Source organism: Chiloscyllium plagiosum, chromosome 17, assembly GCF_004010195.1.
Source record: "Chiloscyllium plagiosum isolate BGI_BamShark_2017 chromosome 17, ASM401019v2, whole genome shotgun sequence".
NCBI lineage: Eukaryota > Metazoa > Chordata > Chondrichthyes > Orectolobiformes > Hemiscylliidae > Chiloscyllium > Chiloscyllium plagiosum.
In genome coordinates this window covers 16,039,471-16,062,632 of record NC_057726.1, presented here as the reverse complement: position 1 = coordinate 16,062,632, position 23,162 = coordinate 16,039,471, and the positions used below count along the sequence as shown (strand labels likewise).

The 23,162-nt window shown below is 44.8% G+C and overlaps 1 protein-coding gene across 6 annotated transcripts in view; it reads right to left on the bottom strand.

The window, feature by feature from the left end:
* Positions 1-23,162, bottom strand: part of gse1b (Gse1 coiled-coil protein b) — a 602,615-nt gene that overhangs the window by 133,105 nt on the left and 446,348 nt on the right. The window contains exon 1 of one of the 6 annotated variants that reach the window (XM_043706600.1): positions 9,073-9,175. The exons of the other annotated variants lie outside the window; for them this stretch is intronic. Coding sequence (XP_043562535.1) covers positions 9,073-9,160 — 88 coding nt within the window. The 5' untranslated portion in view covers positions 9,161-9,175. Of the gene's footprint in view, positions 1-9,072; positions 9,176-23,162 lie in introns of those variants that run through there. 6 annotated transcript variants of the gene reach the window in all.

Genomic DNA, 23,162 nt, shown 5'->3' with positions numbered 1-23,162 from the left:
ATCATCCTATAGCAAGGCTCATGGTGAGTCTGAGGATTAACTATTTCAGCAGGACTGGATTCTCCGAAGTGTAGAAGAGTGAGAGAGCACGTGTTGAAATGTACAAGATTCTGACAAAGTAGATATCCAGAGGTTCTTTCCCTGGCTGAGGGATCTAGAGCATGGGCAAGGGGTTAATAATTAAGGCTGAGCTGGGGAGAAATTTCTTCATTGAAAAAGTAGTCAACCTTTGGAATTGTCTCTGATGGAGCTGACGTGATGGTTTACCCTGTGTTCTATGTGTTCCTTGCCATGATCAGAATTCACCTTTAAGGACTGCATTATTTTTAAAATTCACCCATGCGATGTGGATGTCTCTAACTGGGTCAGCTTTTCTGGTCCATCCCTAGTTGCCCTTGAGAAGGTGGTGTTTTCACAGGTTTGTGTGTCTGAATTCTGTGAGGTGTGCCCACAATGCCGTTAGCTCTGTGCTGCGTGTATACAATAGTATGACTCTGCTTGCCAGTTAGTCTGCTGTCAGTTTACAATCTGCTCACAAGGAAATCAGTCGGCTTGCTGTAATGTTTGCTTCATAGCTTATAGTGTGTTCTACTGTTTTAAATACACTAACCCGTGGAGCCTGACAAGGAACTGATTATGAAAACGTTATCTTGAACATTACAGCCTGTTTCAATTTCATGTTCTTGTGAGACCAGAGGAATTATACAATATAATGCACAGAATATTATCAGACAATGCACCATCACCAGTCAGAAGGTCATAGTTTCAAACCTCACTCCAGAGACTTGAAGTCTGAACACATTCCAGTGCTGTACTGATGCAATGAGACGCGAAATGGAGGCCATGTCTGCCCTCTCAGATGGATGTAAAACATCAATGGCACTATTTCAGAGAATAACAGTGGCATTCTAACTGGCGTCCTGGCCAATGTTTAGCATGAACTCACATCACTGAAAACAGATGATCCGCTCCTGCATTTCACTGCTGTGTGCTGTGGACAAGTCGGCCACAATGTTGTCCAACATCCAACGATGATTACACTTCAAAGACTGCTTGTACAGTGCTCTGCAGCCTTCTGAGGTTATGAGTGACACTATATAAATGCACAGGATATTGTTTTTACCAAGACTGCGGGGGGACTATCCCACCTCGTGTGATCCTTCATATCATGCACGCTTACATAGCAATTGACCGTTAGCATTGCACAGAAAGAAAACATCCAGTTGAACTAATATGCTTTGGTGCTTTGCTATCGACCACTGTCAGACTCTTAATTCAACACTTCAAATTGCTCCCACTAGCAATGACCCATAACCACCAGCTCTTCACCCCAGCTGCATATATACTTGTAATTTCTCTCCAGGCACAACCCAGCTATGGAGGTCACAATTGATAATTGTATCGTTGAATGTTTTTTCACAGCTCAAGTGCACATAGCACAAACATTTCCCCAGCTCACCATTGGATGAGAGAGAGATTTTTCGTGAACCAAACTGGTTCGGTGTGGTCATGCGAAACAGCTCAGACGCTCTTCATTACACGTTGCTCTGATTCACTGCACAAGGAAGCAATTTTCCTTTATCGTTCGACTGTTTCCTGCCATCCCTTGTAACCACCACCCACCAGCCCAACGTGCCATCCTTTAATCAGAGCTTCTCAGCTGTGGTTGATATATAAATGTGCAGCATGCGAACACCTTCCACATCGGGAGCTGAGACACAACGTCAATGCATGCAGGAGCCTTAAGTGGTCCTTGGGCCATACACTCACCCTGCATTGCAAACACAACTCGCTTTTCTGTTTTAAAAAGGTCTGTTCTACTGGAAGAACAAATCAAAATGAAATACTCAGGCAAAGCAGCGGTATGGATTTCTTTGCTGGGTGAGTTTGGGGGGACAAAAGGATGAGAAACCAGTGATTGTTTCAAAAACAAATTTCAGTACTGGGTAGAATGAATCCTTTTAGCCACAAGCAAAGAGGTCACTGAAGGTTAATAGAAGAAGTTAATCAAATAAGTTATTAACTAGAAGGAGTTTGACATATGGCGTGTGGCACTCCAAAGGAAAGCATTGGCACATGTAGTGAATGTTGAAGCCTTTGGAGCAGGAACAGATCCAAGATGCTTAGCATTAAGGAGTCGCCCATTTAAGACAGGGAAGAGGAGGAATTACTTCTCTCAGAGAGGGGTGGATCTCTGGGATCCTTTACCTACGAGGGCTGTTGTTATGTATATTCAAGGCTGAGATAGACAGATGTCTAATCACTAGGGGAATCCAGGGTTTCAGTGATAAGGTGGGAAAGTGGAGTTCAGGATCATCAGATCAGTCACATCATCAGATCAGTCACAACCTCAGTAAATGGCAGAACGGACTCAACGGATCAAATAGTGTACTTCTGCTCCTGCACCTCATGGTGCTGTTGTGATCTTATTAACAGGTATAGGAAGAGTGTACCATCAGTTTGGGTCACACTGCATGGTCTCTTCCACAGGTAAGGTGAAAACTCATCATTGATCAGGCAAATGGCTACTTGTGGTTTGATGGCCTGTTGCAGCTGAACGGCTGTAGAAAGTCAACTGAGAAATTAGGGGCAGCAAGGTAGATGGGGTTAGTGATCCCCTGATTTAGAGCACAGTTTGGGGGAGTGGGGTATCAGCGGGAACACTTTCCACTTCATCTCCAGGAGGTGTATGGTTTTGATGCAGATGGGGAAATTCAAAAGAAATTAAGAATCTGAAAACCCCACAAATGCAGAAGCTGTGATCAGAAGAACAGTGTACCTCTCAACAATGCACTTCTCCCCTTAAAAGCAATTTACAAAATAACCAACGGGTGAGCACAACGTAAACCTTTCATCGCTTCTCATGCACACTGGTTTTCAAACCAACATAAAATGCCAGGTCCTTTACCTCTGATGCACAGTGCCATTCACTGCAGTAATCATGCCTGGCATTGTCCCATACTCGGGAGGCCTGCAGACCCTCTTGCCTCCGAAGGTTTATTTTCCACTGCCCAAGGCTTCCCAAGACTCGAGTCAGCTTTGCCAACCAGAATAAGCTGCCTTTTGTCTCCTCATGTGTCTCTCTCTCCACTGCCTTCCGGAACAGATGAGGCCAATTCTCCGCATTCCTGTAGCTGGACACGCGCTTCATCGTTATGTGCATACAAACACCACTCCCGAGCAGTGGCAGGGTTTGTTTTGCAAACATGTCACAGGGCATTTTTAATTTAAGAACACAGCCACCATTGTTCAATCAGCTGCTTGCTGAGGGCACACGATTTGTTATCAATAAATTAGCCCCATTGTTCTTTTAACAAAGTTAGATTCATTTGCCTTATTTTCCGCTCACCACACTTTTCACGTCATAGCCAACTTGGCTAAAACTCAGGAATCACCAACAGTCAGACAGCTAAACTATGAAGGCATAGACTTCTTCTAAGTGGGCAGCGTCAAATTGTCTCCAGAAGCAAAAACAGAAAGGCAGCCCCTTGAGTTGGACTCCAGTGTAGAGTGCTGTTGGCTCCTGTAATGTACACAGGAATTATCACAGTGACACAACAAAGGAAGCAATTTCCCCTTAGGTTTGTATAAAGTGAGAGGGTAACAGGAGACAGACAAAGGTAAGCTTCTGAATTATTTTGGAACCCCCTTCCTTTCAGAGGAAGGAATATTACAGCACGCTTAAAGAAGGCACTCCAATTGCATGGCATTTCAATTCAGTTCACGTTTATTGTTGTGTTTTGATCCTAAACAAAGTGACTAGGTGGATCAAAACACTAGAAGGAGCTGGTAACCCGAGAGAGAGACATTCTCATTCTGATCAGTGCAAACTGCCAGCCCCACTACCGGTGGCTGCTATGCAAATTCACACCAATCAGCTTTTGCAACCTCACTCCAGAAATGGCAACTGGTTGTGATTTTTCCCAAATCAACAAATGGAAACAGAAGGAAAAATTAGGTTCACTCAAAAAAGGCAGAGATAACGTGCAGGCCTCATTCAGATAAAGAATGCATGGGGCCTGGTTACTACAAGGGCACCTTTATGAAGTAGAGAAAGGCTCAAATACAGCCCATAAAGTCATGAGTTTGCACACAGATCTTGAAGCTATTAATGTAACGCCTGATCTGTTCTGCCTGAGATGTGTGGATGGAAGGCGTACAGAAGAATAACAGCTGCACTGATCCAATCAAAGATATTGGACACTGTACAAACTGCCTTCATCATCATTGCTCGGTTTATCTGGTTGCCTTTTAAAAGTTCTTGTTAATCGTCTCCTGAAGGTGTTGACTTTGTGCCAGGGGAAGGGTTGTGCCTTAGGGCGTAACTACACTTGAGTTTCCAGAGGCTGAAACACGGGACAGGATTTTGTGCTGTCAAATTCGCAGTTTTATTTTATAGCTCCTGACCTCATTACGTCCTTAGTTCAAACATGGACAAGAGATCTGAATTCCAGAGGTGAGGTAAGAGTGACAGCCCTTGCCATTAAGGCCACATTCGACTGTGGTTGTTGAAGGTCAGTCAACTCAGCTCCAGGATATCTCTGCAGGAGTTCCTCAGGGTACTGTTCTATGCCCAACTATCTTCAGTTGCTTTGTCAATGACCTGCCCTCCATCATAATGATTGTACAATATTCAGCACCATTTTCAACTCCTCAGATATTGAAACAGTTCATGCTCAAATGCAATAAGATCTGGACAATATCGAGGTTTGGACTGTTGAGTGGTAAATAACATTCACACCACACAAATGCCAGGCAATGACCACCTCCAATCCCATCACCATCCCTTAACATTCAATGGTGTTACCATCACTGAATCCCCCACTATCAAAATCCTGGGGTTATCACTGAATGGAAGGTCAACCACATCAACACAATGGTTACAATAGCAGGTCAGAGGCTAGGGATACTGCAGCGAGTATTTCACCTCCTGGCTCCCCAAAACCTGTCCACCATCTATAAGTCAGGAGTATGATGGAACACTCCCCACTTGCCTGGATGGGTGCAGCTCCAACAACACTCAAAAAGCTTGACACCACCCATGACAAAGCAGTCCGCTTGATTGGCACCACATCCACAGACATCCACTCATTCCACCACCGATGCTCAGTAGCAGCAGTGTCTACTATTTACAGGGTGCACAGCAGAAATTGACCCAAGATACTTAGACAGCACATTCCAAACCCAAGACCACTTCCATCTTGAAAGACAAGGGCAGCAGATACATGGGAATACCATCATCTGCAAGATCCCCTCCAAGCCACTCACCATCCTGACTTGGAAATATATCGCCGCCCCTTCACTGTCGCTGGGTCAAAACCCTGGAAGTCTCTTCCTAAGGCCATTATGGGTCAATCTACAGCATTGGACTGCAGCAGTTCAAGAAGACTACGGACCACCATGTTCTCAAGGGCAACTAGGGACGACCAATAAATGTTGGCCAGCCAGCGACACCCACGTTCACAAGTGAATAAAAAAATAAAATCACGCAATGGGACAGCTAAGGTATTGAGACATATGTCTCCAGTGGGTTGGTCATTGTATGCCAGAGGCTGCTGTGGTCCTGAGCCACTGCAAAGTAAGTCGGCGGAAGGGGGTAAACAAGGTCTCCCAGTATTAACCATTAGCCCATTATGTCTGATATTAGTTACTGTCAGTGCTTCCATAGACCTTAACATTCCAATGATACACACACATGCACTGGCACAGTTGTAAAAGGAACTGCCTAACTCGTGCCCATTTGACATCATGCCAGTCAAGCCACATGGAGTGGAAACTGACTCATCAGCTGCCTAGCAGCCTGCCTTCCTAACACTTGCACATCAAACACTTGCCATGTGGTGAACAAGCAGACAGAAGGCAGCAATCTGCTCGGTAAGGGCATCTAAGGTTATGGAACAAAGGCCGGGGATTGGGGGCAGTTTGGTCATGATATAACCAAATGGCAACATTCTTTTGAGGGGCTGAGCAGTCTGTATCTGTGGTATCAATACAGTGGGTTTTATTGATTGGGCTTGCTTTAGGTTCTGTGGCTGGTCTACAGTAAGTAGATAGCATTACATTGTCCTCTGTGCATTATATTTACCAGAAACCCAGCCAGAAATCTCTTTTTATCGATGTCTTGCACCAAACTGCTGTAACGATGCTGAGAGCACCTCCCATCAGTCTAATTCTGATTTATGTCCACTCTTTACAAAAGATGCCACACTTCCCAGTTACCCATACTTGCTGCAGTCAAAACAATACCATATGAGGTTCGATCCAAAATATCCTGGCATTAAAGAAGCACTGGGACCAATTCTAGCATCACAACTACGATGGATGAAAGTAGCATCGACTTGGTCGATGTGGGACTGTCCCAGGTCTCTACATTTGTTTCCCACAAACCAAGTCAGAAGGGGTGCAAAGTAAAGGTGACTGAAGGGGCAAATCTCTTAACATTCCTCTTAAGGAGCTGAACATTTTAAAACAAAGAGATCAGAAGGATAAATATAATCCAAAAAGATCAAAGCCAAGGGGAGAAAGAAATCTCTGAATAAATTAAAACACGACAGGCCAGAGATCATTCCAAAGGAATTATCACATTGACTTCAGAATGACAAGAGGCAAGGGAAAAAAGACTGTGTTTAATCACCCTGAATTCCCAAAGTACCAAAAGCCCGTTTAAGGCATTGTAGGACAGCCTTTAATCTCCAAATATGAAGAGGGAGGCAGAGCCAATGGAGCTCTTGATGTAGACCTGATAATTAAGTCTATCCCAAGAGCAGATGTTGTGAGCAGTTGTGTTTGCTTTCATTTCCCTCACATGTGGGATGAATGGTTATTCGGTTCCAGTAAGGGTTCCAGGCATTTCCATTCTCGGGTACCCTTTTCAGTGTGACTCACAGAGTAACTTGAATGCATTTTCAGTATCGTGAATTGGCAACTTCTAACGGGGCAATTGCAGGTGTCATTGAGAGAGGAAAGGAGAGAGAGAGAGAGAAAGTGGGAGAGACGGCAAGAGGAGACCAGAAGACAGACAAGGGAGAAAGGGAGAGTGAACACAGAAGCAGGGAAGAGTAAAATGGAGGAATTGGCTGAAACAACTTGACTGCCACTGTCTTTGACATGAGACTTCAGTAGCAACACATTTTGAAATGCAGAGCACAGGCTTGCACAAATTGTCAGTGTTGGTATCAGGGTTCCATACATAGCTGACTTTCTCTTTTTGAAACATATCAGCTGAACAGGAGTTAAATGAAACCTAATTGACAGCCTGCTAAGGTGTTAAATATTCATTACCCCTAAGAGCTACAGGAACCAAATCCTCGGAACCAGGTAGGAGTTTAAAACTAATTTCAATCTCTGGCTCCTGTAATGCGTAGTTTGCAGTATTAGTCACTAACCACAGGATGAGGCACTACCCTCCACACAACCACATCCTGTTGGTGGTCACTGCTGGAGCATCCTGGCAAAAGCCACCACCTGACCCACCAACTCAGCCTGGGCTGACAGAGTCAGGGAATGGCTGGTTAGGGAACTCACAGGCTCGGTGTAAGTGCAGTTGTGCTTTTGTTCAGCCTCCTTCTCCCCCACTTTTACAAAACGTACTTGAGACACAGACGAGAGAGACAATTTGTGAAGATGTGTGGTCTGATGTAACTCACTTGTCATTTTAAAATCAAGATGGAGCCTTTTGAATATTTTAATTGTACTTAAAAGCAGTGCTTCAAACAGTCTTTTCTTAAAGCAATATCATCATCATGAAATTATCTAGCAATGTCGATCCTTTAACAGGCCTGAGACAACCTTCTACTTTGCTGGAGTATTCAATTTTGATATCACCCAAACAACTAACAGAATGGAAGGTTTTACTTTCAGATTGAACCTATAACAAAACTGCTTTCTCCTGTCACCTGATAGTTTACAGGTGTTTTACATGCAGTGGTAGTATTCCTACCTCTGGATCAGGAGGCCTGGGTTCAAGTCAGCTACATTAGGGAGATTTAAACAATACTTCGATAAGCACATGGATGATTTTGGGATAGTGTAGGGGGACGAGCTGAGAATAGTTCACAGGTCAGCGCAACATCGAGGGCCAAAGGGCCTGTTCTGCACTGGATTGTTCTAAGTCCCACATGCCCAACAGGTCTGTCACAACAGACATTTGGGGGGGGGGGGGGGAAGAAAGCAGCACAGTAGCTCAGTGCTCTGGGTTCCTCCCACAGTCCAAGGATGTGCAGGTCAAGTGGACTGGCCATGTTACATTGCCGATAGTGTCTAGGGATGTGCAGGTTAAGTGGATTAACCATGGGAAATGCAGGCTCACAGGGATAGAGTGGGTCTGGGTGGGAAGTAGTTCAAAAGGTTGGTGTGGATTCCACGGGCCGAATGGCCTGCTTCCATACTGTAGGGAGTCTCTCACATCTCTAAACAGGTTGGTTAAAAATAACCAAGGGCATAAGTTTGCTCCTGATCCAGTTACAATATAAGGCTTCAACTTTTTTCTCATTCATTCCCTTTAAAGTAAAATTGGATCCCAGGTAACATGGAATTCCCCAATTTTATCCCACAAAAATACTAAGTTGTAGTTCTTCCCCTCTCTCAATGAATGGGCTATAAAGGGTGGGAGTTCACCACCAGTGACCCCACCTGAGGTTGAGGGACAGGGAACAGTGTCGATGACACAGGCTGACTGACCGCTCTCCTTACCTCAGTAACAAAAGGCTCTACATGGTTTGAAGCACTTTTGCCAATGAGATGAAACAGCTACAAACTCCCTTTACTAGCCTCCCCCCATTTCTACCGACTTCCCACGCCTAAGCAAAGCTCCAATACTGGAGCCATTCTAACATAATTTGAGAAGTGACTTCAAACAAATAAAAAAGTGCTGAATAAAGGCTGAGAATTGTCTTCAATTTTTAACCATGATGTAGAAATAATACATGAGGCGATCGTGGCTCTTTTGCGTGATATATTTTGAAAGCTTTGCAAGAGGGAGAATTGGGAAACAGAATAAAATAAAGCCAAATAAACTGGCTCCTTCCATGTGAAGCAAGGCTCCGGTACTGATCTAATAGATGAATAACTAACCTGCCAAATCGGAAAACATTCCACAGATCCTGCAGTCTCCGGCAGGATTCCAAAATACAGCTCTCCGCAGATAAGCTGGGAGCTCCATGATCAGCTTTCCGAGAGGTATTGTTTTGAGAGACAGAAACTGCCCACCAGATGGCAGGTATAACAAAGCAGCTTGCTCTGGCCAAAGCAATTATTTATCTAATTATGATTTACCACTTAACCACATGATCTTTGTGGAGTTGTGGGCAATTAAAATCAGTGTGATTATGTGGATTATGCAAATTGGGCAGAGCAGAGCAATTAAATTTTAGAGCACACACATGAGCTGTCAGTGAGTGGGTCAGAGAACCGAGGGGCCCTCATGCTCACACAGGAGAGCACGGGGATGGTTGACCTGCTGTAGAGCGCTACTAGCAGGGACATCAATTATTATCCCTTCATCCTGATCCCTGCTCGGCTGTCAAGCCTTTCAGTGGTGCCGTCGGGGAGTGCATCCAAAATGATAAGGAAGGAGGGGGCAAAGAACAAGAGCTGTCTGCACAACAGAATGATAGAAAGAGAGAGAACCACAAAAGCCATTAGACGTGCATAGTGCAAATCAACCAGAGACATTAAAAGGCCATTCAGAGATCAACTTGTGTGTCGCTTGTAATCTCTCCCATTGATTATGGAGGGGCTGGGTAGTTGCTGTCTGAGCTAATACATAACAGACTCAATATAAATCATTCTAACTATGTCATGCAGCTATTTGCTTGACTGTGGGATTATCTGATAATGTAACCTTCACTTGCCATGATCATTAAATGACCAAATCAGTACCGAACCCACTCTGCTTTCCATTTACTTCATGTGATTTTTTTTTGAACTGCAAGTCTTCTGGCTGGTTTGATTATTTTTCTGGATTTTTTTTGACAATTCGCACAAAACCAGTCCAGAGCATCATAAAATGTTCCCTCGATGCTTTCCTGAGTGGAGAGTCAGGCACCAATGTTTTAAAAACTGCATAAAGGCCTTTTATGGTAATTTTACTAAACAGTGTGCGAATAAATGGGAGGTTTTAACACCGCCTTATTTCACTTTCTGTGGTGAAGAATTGCAGCATTGCAAGTGTTTCTGTCGCATTTGCAACGGGGGGTTAAAGGTTGCCAGGTGTGCCCTTGCTCTTACGATAGTGTTAGCTAAACAACAATTTAGCTGATTTACAGCACTCATTTCAGCACTGCAACAGCACAAGGGCTTTTCTCCCTGCACTGAGGCAGGAGACAGAGTGGAAATGCGTTGGACAGCAATGTTCACCTCTGGATCCTGCTGTGTCAATGGAGCCCAGAATGTCAGTGTGCTGTCTGTAAGGCTCCCGTGTGAACAATCTTAATCCAATTCCTGGAGGGCACAGACTTGCAGTGCCAAACTGTCCTTAATTCCACACTAATTGGTAATCAAACACAGCAATGCTGTCGGACTGGACAGTGAGAGATAATAGCAATAATGTCACACGTCCCACAGTGGAAGGAAGTACACTGTTGGAGGACAGTAAAGGGAACTTTCCGGTCTGGAACTAGATGAATAATATGCCTGACTTGGAATGCATTTTAAAAATTGTTCATGGGATGTGGGTAACACTGGCCACACCAACATTAATTGGCCATCCCTAATTGCAGAGGGTCAACCACACTGCTGAGAGTCTGGAGCCACATGTTGGCCAGGCCAAGGATAGATGGCAGATTTCCTTCCCTAAAGGAAGTTAGCGAATGGGCTAGATTATTATCACAATCTACTGTCTAGTTTCATTAGGCTAGCTTTTCCTTTCGGATTTTTATTGATTCCAAATTTCACTGTCTACCACGGGAGGATTCAAACGCACATCTCACACAGCATTAACCTGCAGCTCAGCATCACCGGCCCACAGCTCGGCATCACCGGTTCACAGCTCAGCATCACTGGCCCACAGCTCACCATCACCAACCTACAGCTCAGCATCACCGGCCCACAACTCGCCATCGCCAACGTACGGCTCGGCATCACCAGCCTACAGCTTGGCATCACCAACCTACAGCTCGGCATCACCAACCTACAGCTCGGCATCACCAGACCATAGATGTGCATCACCGGTCCACAGCTCGGCATCACCGGCCCACAGCTCAGCATCACCGGCCCACAGCTCAGCATCACCGGCCCACAGCTCAGCATCACCGGCCCACAGCTCTGCGTCACTGGCCCACAGCTCAGCATCACCGGACCACAGCTCAGCATCACCGGACCACAGCTCAGCATCACCGGATCACAGCTCGGCATCACTGGCCCACAGTGCTGAATCACCGGTCCACAGCTCGGCATCGCCGGCCCACAGCTCAGCCTCACCGGCTCACAGCTCTGCATCACCGGACCACAGAGCTGCATCACCGGCCCACAGCTCTGCATCACCGGCTCACAGCTCTGCATCACCGGCTCACAGCTCTGCATCACTGTCAAACAGAACTGCATTACCGGCGCACAGCTCTGCATCACCGGCTCACAGCTCTGCATCACCGGCCCACAGAGCTGCATTACCGGCCCACAGCTCTGCATCACCGGCTCACAGCTCTGCATTACCGGCCCACAGAGCTGCATTATCGGCCCACAGCTCTGCATCACCGCTCAACAGCTCTGCATCACCGCTCGATAGCTCTGCATCACCGGCTCACAGCCCTGCATCACCGGCTCACAGCTATGCATTACCGGCCCATAGCTCTGCATCACCGGTCCACAGCCTTGCATTACCGGTCCACAGCTCTGCATCACCGGTCCACAGCTCTGCATCACCGGCCCATAGCTCTGCATCACCGGTCCACAGCTCTGCATCACCGGTCCACAGCTCTGCATCACCGGTCCACAGCTCTGCATCACCAGCTCACAGCTCTGCATTACCGGCTCACAGCTCTGCATTACCACTATACTACTGCCTCCTCATAGGCACTCAAGATGTCTGAAATAGATAGTTCGCAATTCCCAACGCATGCAGTCCTCACCTCACCGAGCAGTTTAAAAAGAAAGTTCAAAGACAGGAGCACTTTGGTATAGCTCAGCAACTTTATCCAGGCAGCAGTTTAGCCAAAGCTTAAACACTCTGGGTTCTAACCCCGGTCTTCATGTGTCTCAAGGGATCAATCTACCTTGAAATCCTGGATGTGACAAGTGAATTGATGGAATACCTTCACAGCTGTATGCTCAGATCTGGAAATATTGATTCTCTAACCGGCATCAGTCAGTTGACCGAGATCCCAATTGCTGTCAGCTGTGGCTCAGTTGGTTACTCTGTCATCTCTGAGCTCTAAGGTTTGGGATTGAAGGCTGGTTCCAGATTTTCAGCACAGAGTACAAGGCTGACACTTCAATGCAATACTGAGGGAATGCTGCACTGTCAAAGGTGCTATCATTTGAAAGAAAAGTTTAGGTGCTTTCAGGTGGAGCAGGGCTTTGTGTCTTGGTCAATGCCTGCCCCTTGATCAACAACACAGAAAGAGACCATAGGTAGTTCTTCCATACCACAATGGTTGCGTTCTCTTGTAACCCTGCATTATCGAAAAGTCACGCTTTAGAAACAGCACTTAAAGTGTTGGCAATGTCATCATTTTGCAGCCAACACACGTTTTAGAAATTTGCGCTTTAATAAGTGTCCCCAGTTCATCAATCCTATTACAGCAAATATGCGTTGAGGAAATGTATGTTATAGCAGACTGACCTGTATATGGCCGTTATCATGCTGCTGTTCAGAGGAATTTGCTTTGCATTAATTGGCTGTCAGTTGCTACAGAGACTACATGTCAAAAGGAAGCAATTTTGGAGGTCCCGTGGCACAGTTGTATAAATGTAAGAGTTTTGTTTTCAGCTAGTCCATCAGCCTCTAAAGTCTGAAGCAAAAATGGCATCCGGGCAACCTGATGTCAGATAATTCTGAACAGGGAGGAGGTGTTCCATCTGGGTTCGGTCTTCCTGAGATACAGTGCAAAGCTCAACCATGTCATCTCATCGTTGTTCTCCATTCAGTGTCCCAGCCTCAAACAAGGACAAGACTGCTCTAAACTGTTGTGCTACCCATGAGCAAATTGTCTAACCTATTGTCTATTGGCTTGAAGGAACATGTCTGCCACAGAATTGTAGACCAGCATGGTTCCCCATCAGGGAAAGGAGGAACAGAGGATCCAGGAGATGGCAGGGGTATCAGAAATTAGAGAAAAAGGAGACATTTTCTTTTCATGGTTTGTTGCTTGAGCTGGAAAATGTAGATAGGAAATCAAGGCAATCATCTACTGAAATAAACAGCTGACATAGCGAAAGGGATGGAGGACAGAGCAATGAGAAACTCCCTTCACTGAACAATTACAAATGGCTAAATAACAAGCATGGACAATGGAGATAATGAAGTATTCATATTATTGATTGTCGCGGGGACTTGTGCTTCTCATTACCAGTACAAAGTGTGTTTATTATTCCATTTCACCCAACCGATTCCTTTCCCTTTTTAAAATGATAAACCCACGAGCACTGACTCAATCAATTCAGGTTTAATGCACTTCGCAAGTCTGCAGATGGTACCAGTGGACCAGCCGGGTTTATCTCTGGGTAAGAAATGAACACTGGCAACAGTGCCGATTTGCTGCATGTATCTTGATTTTGCTAATAATCAGGCCATCTGTTAGCAATCGATGGCCCACAATGCTCTTGTCGTCAGTCATCCGGCAAGATGTCGCCTGGATTTCAAACCGATCAGTCTGAACTCCTTCCCTGATGCCAGGCTCAAAACCTTTTCCAAATTAGCAATCTCTCCCTCCCGGTTTTTTTAAGAAAAAAAAAATCTGTCACTCCAAATGAATTCATTAACTTGGAGATTTAGCTTAAAATTCAAGAGTAAGGGCTGGGCGATGGAGAAAGTGAAAGAAAAAGAGACAGACAGACAGCCACAGAAACATCAGGCTTGAATAAAGAAGCCAGTCGGAAAACTGGCAGGGTCTGGCTGATGAATATTAGGACTTAGCACCAGGCACAGATGTGCCACATATTACAACTAAATTATTACTGCATGAAGCAGTTGAAGCATCAATGCTTGTATATTAAACAGCATTACTGTGAGGCGAAGTGTTTCAGATATCAATACAAGCTTTCCAACTCCCAAACAGTTTCAAAACCAGGTGGGAAAGGGCACAAAGACTCCTTAGCATAAATGAATGCTCGATTGAGAAGTACGATGCTCTCTGGAGAATCAGACCAGTCAGCTCCTCATCTATCAACTCCCAACTCAATGTTACTCTGATAATCACAGTCAGATCTGAATGCACATGTCGAGAGTGTGGTGCTGGAAAGGCACAGCAGGTCAGGCAGCATCCAAGGAGCAGGAGAATTGACATTTCAGGCTTATGCCCGAAACATTAATTCTCCTGCTCCTCGGATGCTGCCTGACCTGCTGTGCTTTACTCAAGTACCCCACTCTCGACTCTGATCTCCAGCATCTGCAGTCCTCTACTGAATGCACATGTCTACGATTAAGGCAGCTGCGTTCTACTATATACTAATATGTATGGCTTTTTTTTTAATAAATGCGCTATAGGATTGGGGAAGGGGAGTGTGGGAGGTGTTTGAACTGTGCAATACAGGACTGCCTAGCTTTCCCTTCTCATTCCTCAGGAAGTATGGCCATAACGAGTGGGAGGGGTTAGTGATGGGAATCTGAACAAATTAGTCAGGGGAATGGAGTCTGCAACAGGGCCTGCAGGCAACAATTCTGTGCTGGGTTACTGCAGTCTGTGGGTTAGTCCCACAGATTACTCACATTCACTGAGTTATTACACTGCAGACAGCCAGTGATCCCCTCCTTGGCTGATGGCGTCACCAAATAAAACCACCAGAGGCGAGCTGATCTACACAACATCATTACTGGCTTAGTGAGGCACAAATAAAAATCTGGATCCGCTTTCTCTCCAACCGACAAGGGCTTCAGTTCCAGGACATAAATCAAATTCAGATGTGGGCTTTTCTTATTCTGCACGAAGGTGCCATGATCTGTTTAAAATGTTGTCTATGGTAATCTTCTGCCTTCAGTGCAGATTATTAAAATTCACTGTATATTTAATCTGCTCATCTGAATTAATTGAATTTTTAATCTCTGTAATTGCCAGTATTTGCACCATTCCAATCATGAGCTCATGACAATTTAATGACAAAACAGAGGACTAACCACAGAGCCATCATAACCGGAATCAATTATATATATAGCATGTAAAATATTACAATAGTGAAGACAACACTAAAAGGATTCTATTCACTGGAATTGCCCAAATTCCTTTTGTTCAGTGGAAGGTGGATAGCTGGTTACCTGTGCATTATATCACCTCAGCTGTTAATTGATTTACTATGCTGAGGCCTAGATCTCAAGAGTGATGGTCGCTGTTACCCCTGCTCTCCAATGCATTGATTAATAAATCCTTGTCCATCTTGGCAAAGATCTTCATAGCCTCTCCCCAGGGTCTGGGTTATGGCTTGCCTTAAACTCTGGCCAATTCTACCACTCCTCCATACACCTCTACTCTACGATCAACTACAATAGCTGTGATTATTGTGGGCTAGTTAGGCCAAATGGCCAACTGCAGTGCTACATCTATGGTTGGGAACTCCAATCAGAACTATTGGTTATATCATCTTCAAAAGTAGTCTCCAAAACTGTCTTCCACAGCACGGCTTATATCACCTTCTGATCCTCTTGGCTCCTGCTTTAGTGTCTATTCCCCTCACCATAGTGCAGCATGTTTAGGTCTCTCACTATCTTAAAGTTGTATAACATTTGTTCTTGCTGAGCTATAATCTTCTTAAACTATATCTTGGACTGACTTTCTCTTTCAGCGGTGGCACAAAGCTGGTGAAAATGGAGCTACTGTTCTTTATGGAAACTGCTCAATCCGAATCGCAGGTGGCAGTTAGTCTCCATTTTGGGACATCTTCCCAATACACAGGTTAGTAAGTACCAGACAAATGTGGCATGAAGATGTATACAGAAGGACCTCAATTATCCAAACACCTCAGGTGGGGAGTATTTTGTTTGGATAATCGATGTTTGGATAACACCGTTTATAAACATCGGGACCTTGCAATCTTGTCCAGATAATCCAAAATTTGGATTATCAAATGCAGGGTAATTAAGGTTCCTCTGTAGTTACAGACAGCTTTGCAATTCCTGCTGAGATGTGAAGATTTTATGTATGGTCAACATTGAGCTTTCCTGTAATATCTTTTCCATGTTTATTACCCAGAGACACTCATACAGGAAGAGGGGTCAATTGGACAACTGCAGTTGGCAGGAGTCAGTTCATTCAGAAGAGGAGATGAAAACACAGAGGGATGGGGGATGAAGGCTTTAATAACAGGAAACTATGACCATTTAACATTACTGATCTTCATTGTTACAGCTACGTTCAACTCAGCCAGTCCACTAACACAATGGAACTGAAATGATAAGGAACTCTTCTTCTGATTGTCTCACTCACTTTTTAAATTGATGACCCATACTATCCCCCTCAACTATGACAGAACACATCTTCAGGTTAAAGGCCAGTGCATGCAGTTAGTGTTGGGAGACAAATGCAGTAAGACAGTATTCTCCACTTTGTAGGCATGTTCCTTTAAAGGTCACCTGACCTGAAAGAAATCTGAATACCATTAAGTCCAACTTTCTGGCAAAGAACCCAAAACACTAAGTGAATTGGTCACTGACAGCCATTATTGTCAATCAATAATCTTGGAATAAAATGGAGCTACACCTTCAGAAGCCACTTTGGCCCATTAATGCCGACAGTAACCTCGACAGGCAATTCTATCCCCACAGTCCCTGAAAAGGAAAAAGTTACTTGCTAAAATTATTCACAGATGTATTTCAAATCATCTCAAACTCATGATGAATCTATTTGAGGAGAGCAAATACATGGTCAAACACAGCCTTTATTTTCAATCCCCTCACACTATGTGGTCAGGTATAAAGAGCATCAACGCAGAACACAAAAAGGCACATCGCAATGGCATTCTACAGAGCACTCGGATAGAACAGAGCAGGCAAAGTTCTCTCTCAAACTGAAGTCAAATCAACCAATTCCATTGAGCACGTATAAAGGAGATTGTGTGCCTTTGCGTGTAGCATGTGTTGATCTGCTCATAAAAGTTTTAATACGCACATACCACTAGTTCGTAAAAAGCATCAGGGTAGCAAAACAACATAGTACCATAAATGTTTAAAGTGCAGTAAGTAGCAATTCCTTGTCAAAGCTTTCTAGGCAGCACACAGTGTGAGAGACTAATAAACACTTTGGGCTGACTGTACTTATCAGTTTAAGGGACATATGTTGCTGCTGTTATCAGTGTCATTACACAGCAGTAAAGTGTAAAAATTGATTACAATGGCATTTAGCCCTGTCCGTTGACAGATGCTATAAAGCCCAGAGAAGGGACAGCAAACATCTGGTCAGCCTGCCTGCTTCACAGATGTGTTGGGCAAATAACTCAGGAGTCCCACCCTTCCGTCTGTAGTCCTGCCCTACAAGGTTACCTCAACATATTAACCTTTTCGCAACTGAGACGTCCAATCTTGGCCTTTAAAGGATACCCACCCTATTCCATGTTGTACTTCTTTTCTCGAAACACAGGATGAAAGATAGAATTCACTCTTAGCACCAAAAGTTGCACCGTGCTAATTTGTGATGAAGATTTTATTCCTCTGATTGAAATTATGGTCCAACCAGTCCTGCAAATGGTGCTGGGACTATTCTAAACCTTGGCCTTTTTGAGGAGTCTGCGCAATTTTATATATCATGCTCTGAAACAACTTAAACTGCGATGAATCTCTAGATAAACCATACACAAGCGAGATACTGTCAACTGAGGCTACAGGTTCCACAGCTACAATACTCCCCTCCAATGAGAGGCATTGCTCATTAACCAGGGCCTATCAATCCTGCTTCAGAGTATCTTTCTGCCCAGGTTTTGTTTCCTTCCTGTTTTCTTCCACAACAGGTTTCACGGTTTAGCAGTTCAGCTGCTACTACCCTGTCCAAATAACTGCTTTTCAAGAGTGAGCTGAATAAGGGCAAACCAGATTCTGGATTAGTGGTGCTGGAAGAGCACAGCAGTTCAGGCAGCATCCAAGGAGCTTCGAAATCGACGTTTCGGGCAAAAGCCCTGCCCGAAAAGTCGATTTCCAAGCTCCTTGGATGCTGCCTGAACTGCTGTGCTCTTCCAGCACCACGAATCCAGAATCTGGTTTCCAGCATCTGCAGTCATTGTTTTTACCTCAAGGGCAAACAAGGTACAATCTCACTCCACAAACAGGTGCACCTTTGCATCCTGCCTTTATCATACATAGAATTACAAGCTACAACTGGTCGAGGAGCTTATTCCTAGTTGCAGAGACAATTGCACTGTGCGGCAATGAACAAATTTAGCAATTATTTTCGTATTAATCACAGAGTAGAGAAAAATGGTGCATTAAGTGGGAACCAGCAGATGACAGCACATGTGCATAACTCAGACAATAAAACGTAGGACAGACTTGGGCCATTCTGTCCATCCAGTCTGTTCCAACATTTAATGAGATCATGGCTGATCTGAAACCTTCAACAATCCTTTTCTGCCTTTTCCCCAACTTATACACTGATAGGATGACACTCAATGCACCTGAAAATATTCATCGTGATAAGTAATTGAAAGGAAGTATTACCAACAATATTTTCACAAGGCAAGTGAAAGATATTTTTGTTTTATTCACTGGTGGGATGTGGGCATCGCTGGTCGGGCCAGTGTTTATTACCCATCCCTAGTTGCCCCTGCGAAGGCAGTGGTGAGCTGCCTTTTTGAACTGTTGCAGTCCAGTTTTGTGCAGCGGTTCAAAATCCTTTGGGAATGAATTCTGGATTTTGACCCAGCGACAGTGAAGGAATGGCAAAATATTTCCAAGTCAGGATGGTGAGTGCCTTGGACGGAAACTTGAAGGTGGTGATGTTCCTTGTCTTTCTAGGTTTGGAAAGTGTTGTCTAAGGATCTTTGGTGAATTTCTGCAGTGCATCTCGCAGGTAGTACATAAGTGCTGCTACTGAGTGTCAGTGGTGGAGGGAATAGATGCTTGAGTGTATAGGGCCAATCAAGTCGGTTGCTTTGGCCTGGATGGTGTCAAGTTTCTTGAATGTAGTTGAAGCTACATCCATCCAGGCAAGTGGGGAGTATTCCATCACACTCCTGACTTGTAGATGATGGACAGGCTTTGGGGAGTCAGGTGGTGAGTTACTTGCTTCAGTATTTCCAGCCTCTGACCTGCTCATGTAGCCATTGTGGCAAGTCCAGTTGAGTTTCTGGTCAATGATAATGCCCAGGATGTTGATAATGGGGGATTCAGTGATGGTGACACCATTGAATGTCAAGAGGTAGTGGTTAGATTGTCTCTTATTGGAGATGGCCACTGCATGGCCACTGTGTAGTACAAATGTTAGTTGCCACTTGTCAGCCCAAGCCGAGATATTGTCCATTTAAATGGTTTCAGTCTGAAAAGTCACAAATGGTGCTAAATATGACATCTAGATGTTCATGGGATAGGGTGGTTATTTGGACCATGAAGTTATATTAAACTGTGAGTCTAATACTGAATCCCTGGTTACAGGTACCTTTCTCTTGTACACAATGTCTGTCAGAACTTGAATGTAACTTAAAAGATAGAGATTAGATTAGATTAGTTTCCCTACAGTGTGGAAACAGGCCCTTTGGCCCAACAAGTCCACACCGAACCTCTGAAGAGCAATCCACCCAGACTCATTCCCCTACATCCAGCACTATGGGCCATTTAGCATGGCCAATTCACCTTACCTGCACATCTTTGGATTGTAGGAGGAAACCGGAGCACCCGGAGGAAACCCACGCAGACACGGGGAGAATGTGCAAACTCCACACAGACAGTTGCCAGAGGCGGGAATTGAACCCGAGTCCCTGGCATTGTGAGGCAGCAGTGCTAACCACTGAGTCACCGTGCCACCCGATGCACCAAAGCTTTTCATGTTGCGTTCATTAAGATATATAAGATTGTTTGCCAAATTGCAAACAATCACAACAATTTATATTACAGGAGAATCTCAGAATATCTACAGTGTGAAAGCAGGCCATTCAGCCCATCGAATTCACACCAATCCTCTGAAGAGCATCTCACCCTATCCCTGCCCTTCATTTCTCATGGCTTATCCACCTAGCCTGCAAATCCCTGGACACGATGGGCAATTTAGCCTGGCCAATCCTGCACATCTTTGGACTGTGGGAGGAAACCCATGCAGATATGGGGACAATGTGCAAACTCCACACAGACAATTGCCCAAGGATGGACTCGAACCCGGGTAACTGGTGTTATGAGGCAGCAGTGCACCATTTTCCTGGCGCACTAGCCAACAGTTGGTGCTTAATTGGTTTACAGGTTGTTTACAACTGGTTTGGAGAAAGAATGGGGTGGCGTCCCTTGGAGAAAGCATTAGAAACTCCAATCTCCAGGATAATTTAAGAAAAAGCACAAGGCTTGGACATACTCTTTTCACCATCAGCAACTGTCACACTCAGGATTGTTTGGCAAATGTTGCTGAATTGCAGAACCATATCAAACAGCAGCCTTTCAGTTTGGGGTTAATGTCTTTCTTGTGGCCATGAATGGTGACATTTGTGTTCTGCACAGCTGCTATGGTCACCATCAATAGCATCATAGGCATGACGCTGTGATTAACCCAATACAGTCAGTCTATTCTGATGTCTGTGGCACAGCTTTCCACTGGGGTGTATACACAAACATATATGGACTCTTGTTTAGGTCAGGGATTGTGTGTGTGTGTGTGTGTGTGTGTGTGTATGTGTGTGTGTGTGTGTATATACACGCGCGCAGAGCAATTATTACATTTAAATTGGTATTCCCATCAAGTTACCTACACATCAAGTTGGTGCTCCAATCGAAACTTGGTATTCAGATTTTATTCACCAAATGTGACAAGTGTGCTATAAACAGATCCTTCGCAACCTCCAGGGACCTTAGTATTTACAGAGCAAGTTAGAATTAAAGACAGAAAATAAAAGTAGCACACATCAGGAAACTGTGATATTGCCACCCTTCAAGACACTTAAAGTCACATTGCAACTAAAATCTTCTTCCATATAAATTTAACAGAGCTAGGCTGAAGGGGCTGTATTCCCTGAGGGTGGGAGTCCACAGGTTAACATCCTTTCGCTATATCTTTTTTTTCAATTCGGCTATGATCGGAAGAGATTCCATGGTATTTCTGTGCAATTGCCCTATTTAAGCAACTCCTCAGAAATTCTGTGGAGTGCCTGCATCTAAAAGGTGGCTGCCAGGGGCGAGTAACATAGAAAACAAAGGACACTAAGTCACCACGCAGATAGAATGTTTCCTGCCGTTTGCCTAATAGATAAAGAGAGACAGACACAGTGTGCTGCAGCCGGAGCTGTGGCATCTCAAAAGCAGCTTTAGTGAGGTGCAAGACTGTGCGGCAGATACAAAACTCCAGGGAGAATGAGCAACACCCCCACAAGATCCCTGAGATACTGCGCCAGAAAGCAGGCCAAACATCTTGCCTTTGTCCAATAAAATAAATGCAACCAGAAGTTAACTGGATGGCTCCATGTTTTATCCCTCCCTGCCACATCTGAAGTGGTTACAGATCTAAAAGGTTGAAAGCTGACCTAGAGTAGAGCTGTCCAACCTTCCGAAAGACAGCAGAGTGACCTCATCGTGGAAACTGTGTCAGTCAGAGGGCTATTTTGAGGTGGCCAGCCCATCAGCGGTTTGTCTCACAATCTGGTAGCGGCCCATTGCTCGCTTTGCCAGTGCTGCCAGATGGAGTTTGCACCTTTGACATTTGCAGCAAGCAGCCACTTGGATGTCCCATTTTAACTGTGCAACAACAGTAGCAAGGCAGCAGCGATGTGCCTGGAATTATAGGGATGGTGGCCAGGGAGGTTGAAACACAGCAACCGAGCATAGTTCCAGCACCGACAAGAGATGCGACAGAAGGGAAATGCAGATTTAGTCATGGCGTGGACAGATGCATTCATATCAATTTGTGCCTCTACTACTTTGGACTTTATAACAGAGTGCAGCTGCTTTGAGGGGGAGGGGGAACTCGCACATCTCCTCAATCTCACCAGCATTGATGGTCATACAGGTGCAGGTAGGAGCAGGCATCGCTGCCCAGCGAATAGAAATGGGATCTTTGAAGTCAACTGCAACTCCTTCACCACTAACCCAGCTGAGCACAGCAAACCCAGCCCACACTGACTCGAAACCCCAACTTGGCTGAGGAGCTCAGCAACACATCAGATGACTAATGAACCCACAAGAGCTCCCTGGGTTTCTCAGTAAAATATAGCTGTTAAATATTGGTAGAAAAAAAATCACTGTCTTTCAGAGCTACTAGGTTTTCTTCATAATCCGGGCTTGACGTAGATTAGATTAGATTAGATTATTTACAGTGTGGAAACAGGCCCTTCGGCCCAACAAGTCCACACCGACCCGCCGAAGCGCACCCACCCATACCTATTCCCCTACATTTACCCCTGCATCTAACACTACGGCCAATTTAGCATGGCCAATTCACCTAACCTGCACATTTTTGGACTGTGGAAGGAAATCGGAGCATCCGGAGGAAACCCACGCAGACTTGGGGAGAATGTGCAAACTCCACACAGTCAGTCACCGGAGGCGGGAATTGAACCCGGGTCTCTGGCGCTGTGCCGCCCTATTTAGCAGCAACGAGCCAAGACCAGTGTGAATCATCCACCTGTATCTGAATTACTAAACTATTTTCTTCAGTTCAGTAGACAATAGAAGATCCTGAAATTGTTCAGCATTTACTTTCTGTACTGAGAAATTGCATTCGTTAGGAAGATAAAAATCACCCAAAAACTTTCAAAGTCAAATAAAAACATTGAAGACACGTCATGATTTTAGCGTTTGGTCATTTTACAGGATTTGCAGAGGTGGTCTCTGTAAAACAGTATTTCACCCCTCCATGCAGGACCCTCTTGCTGAATTCCTGAATCACTGGTTGTGAAGA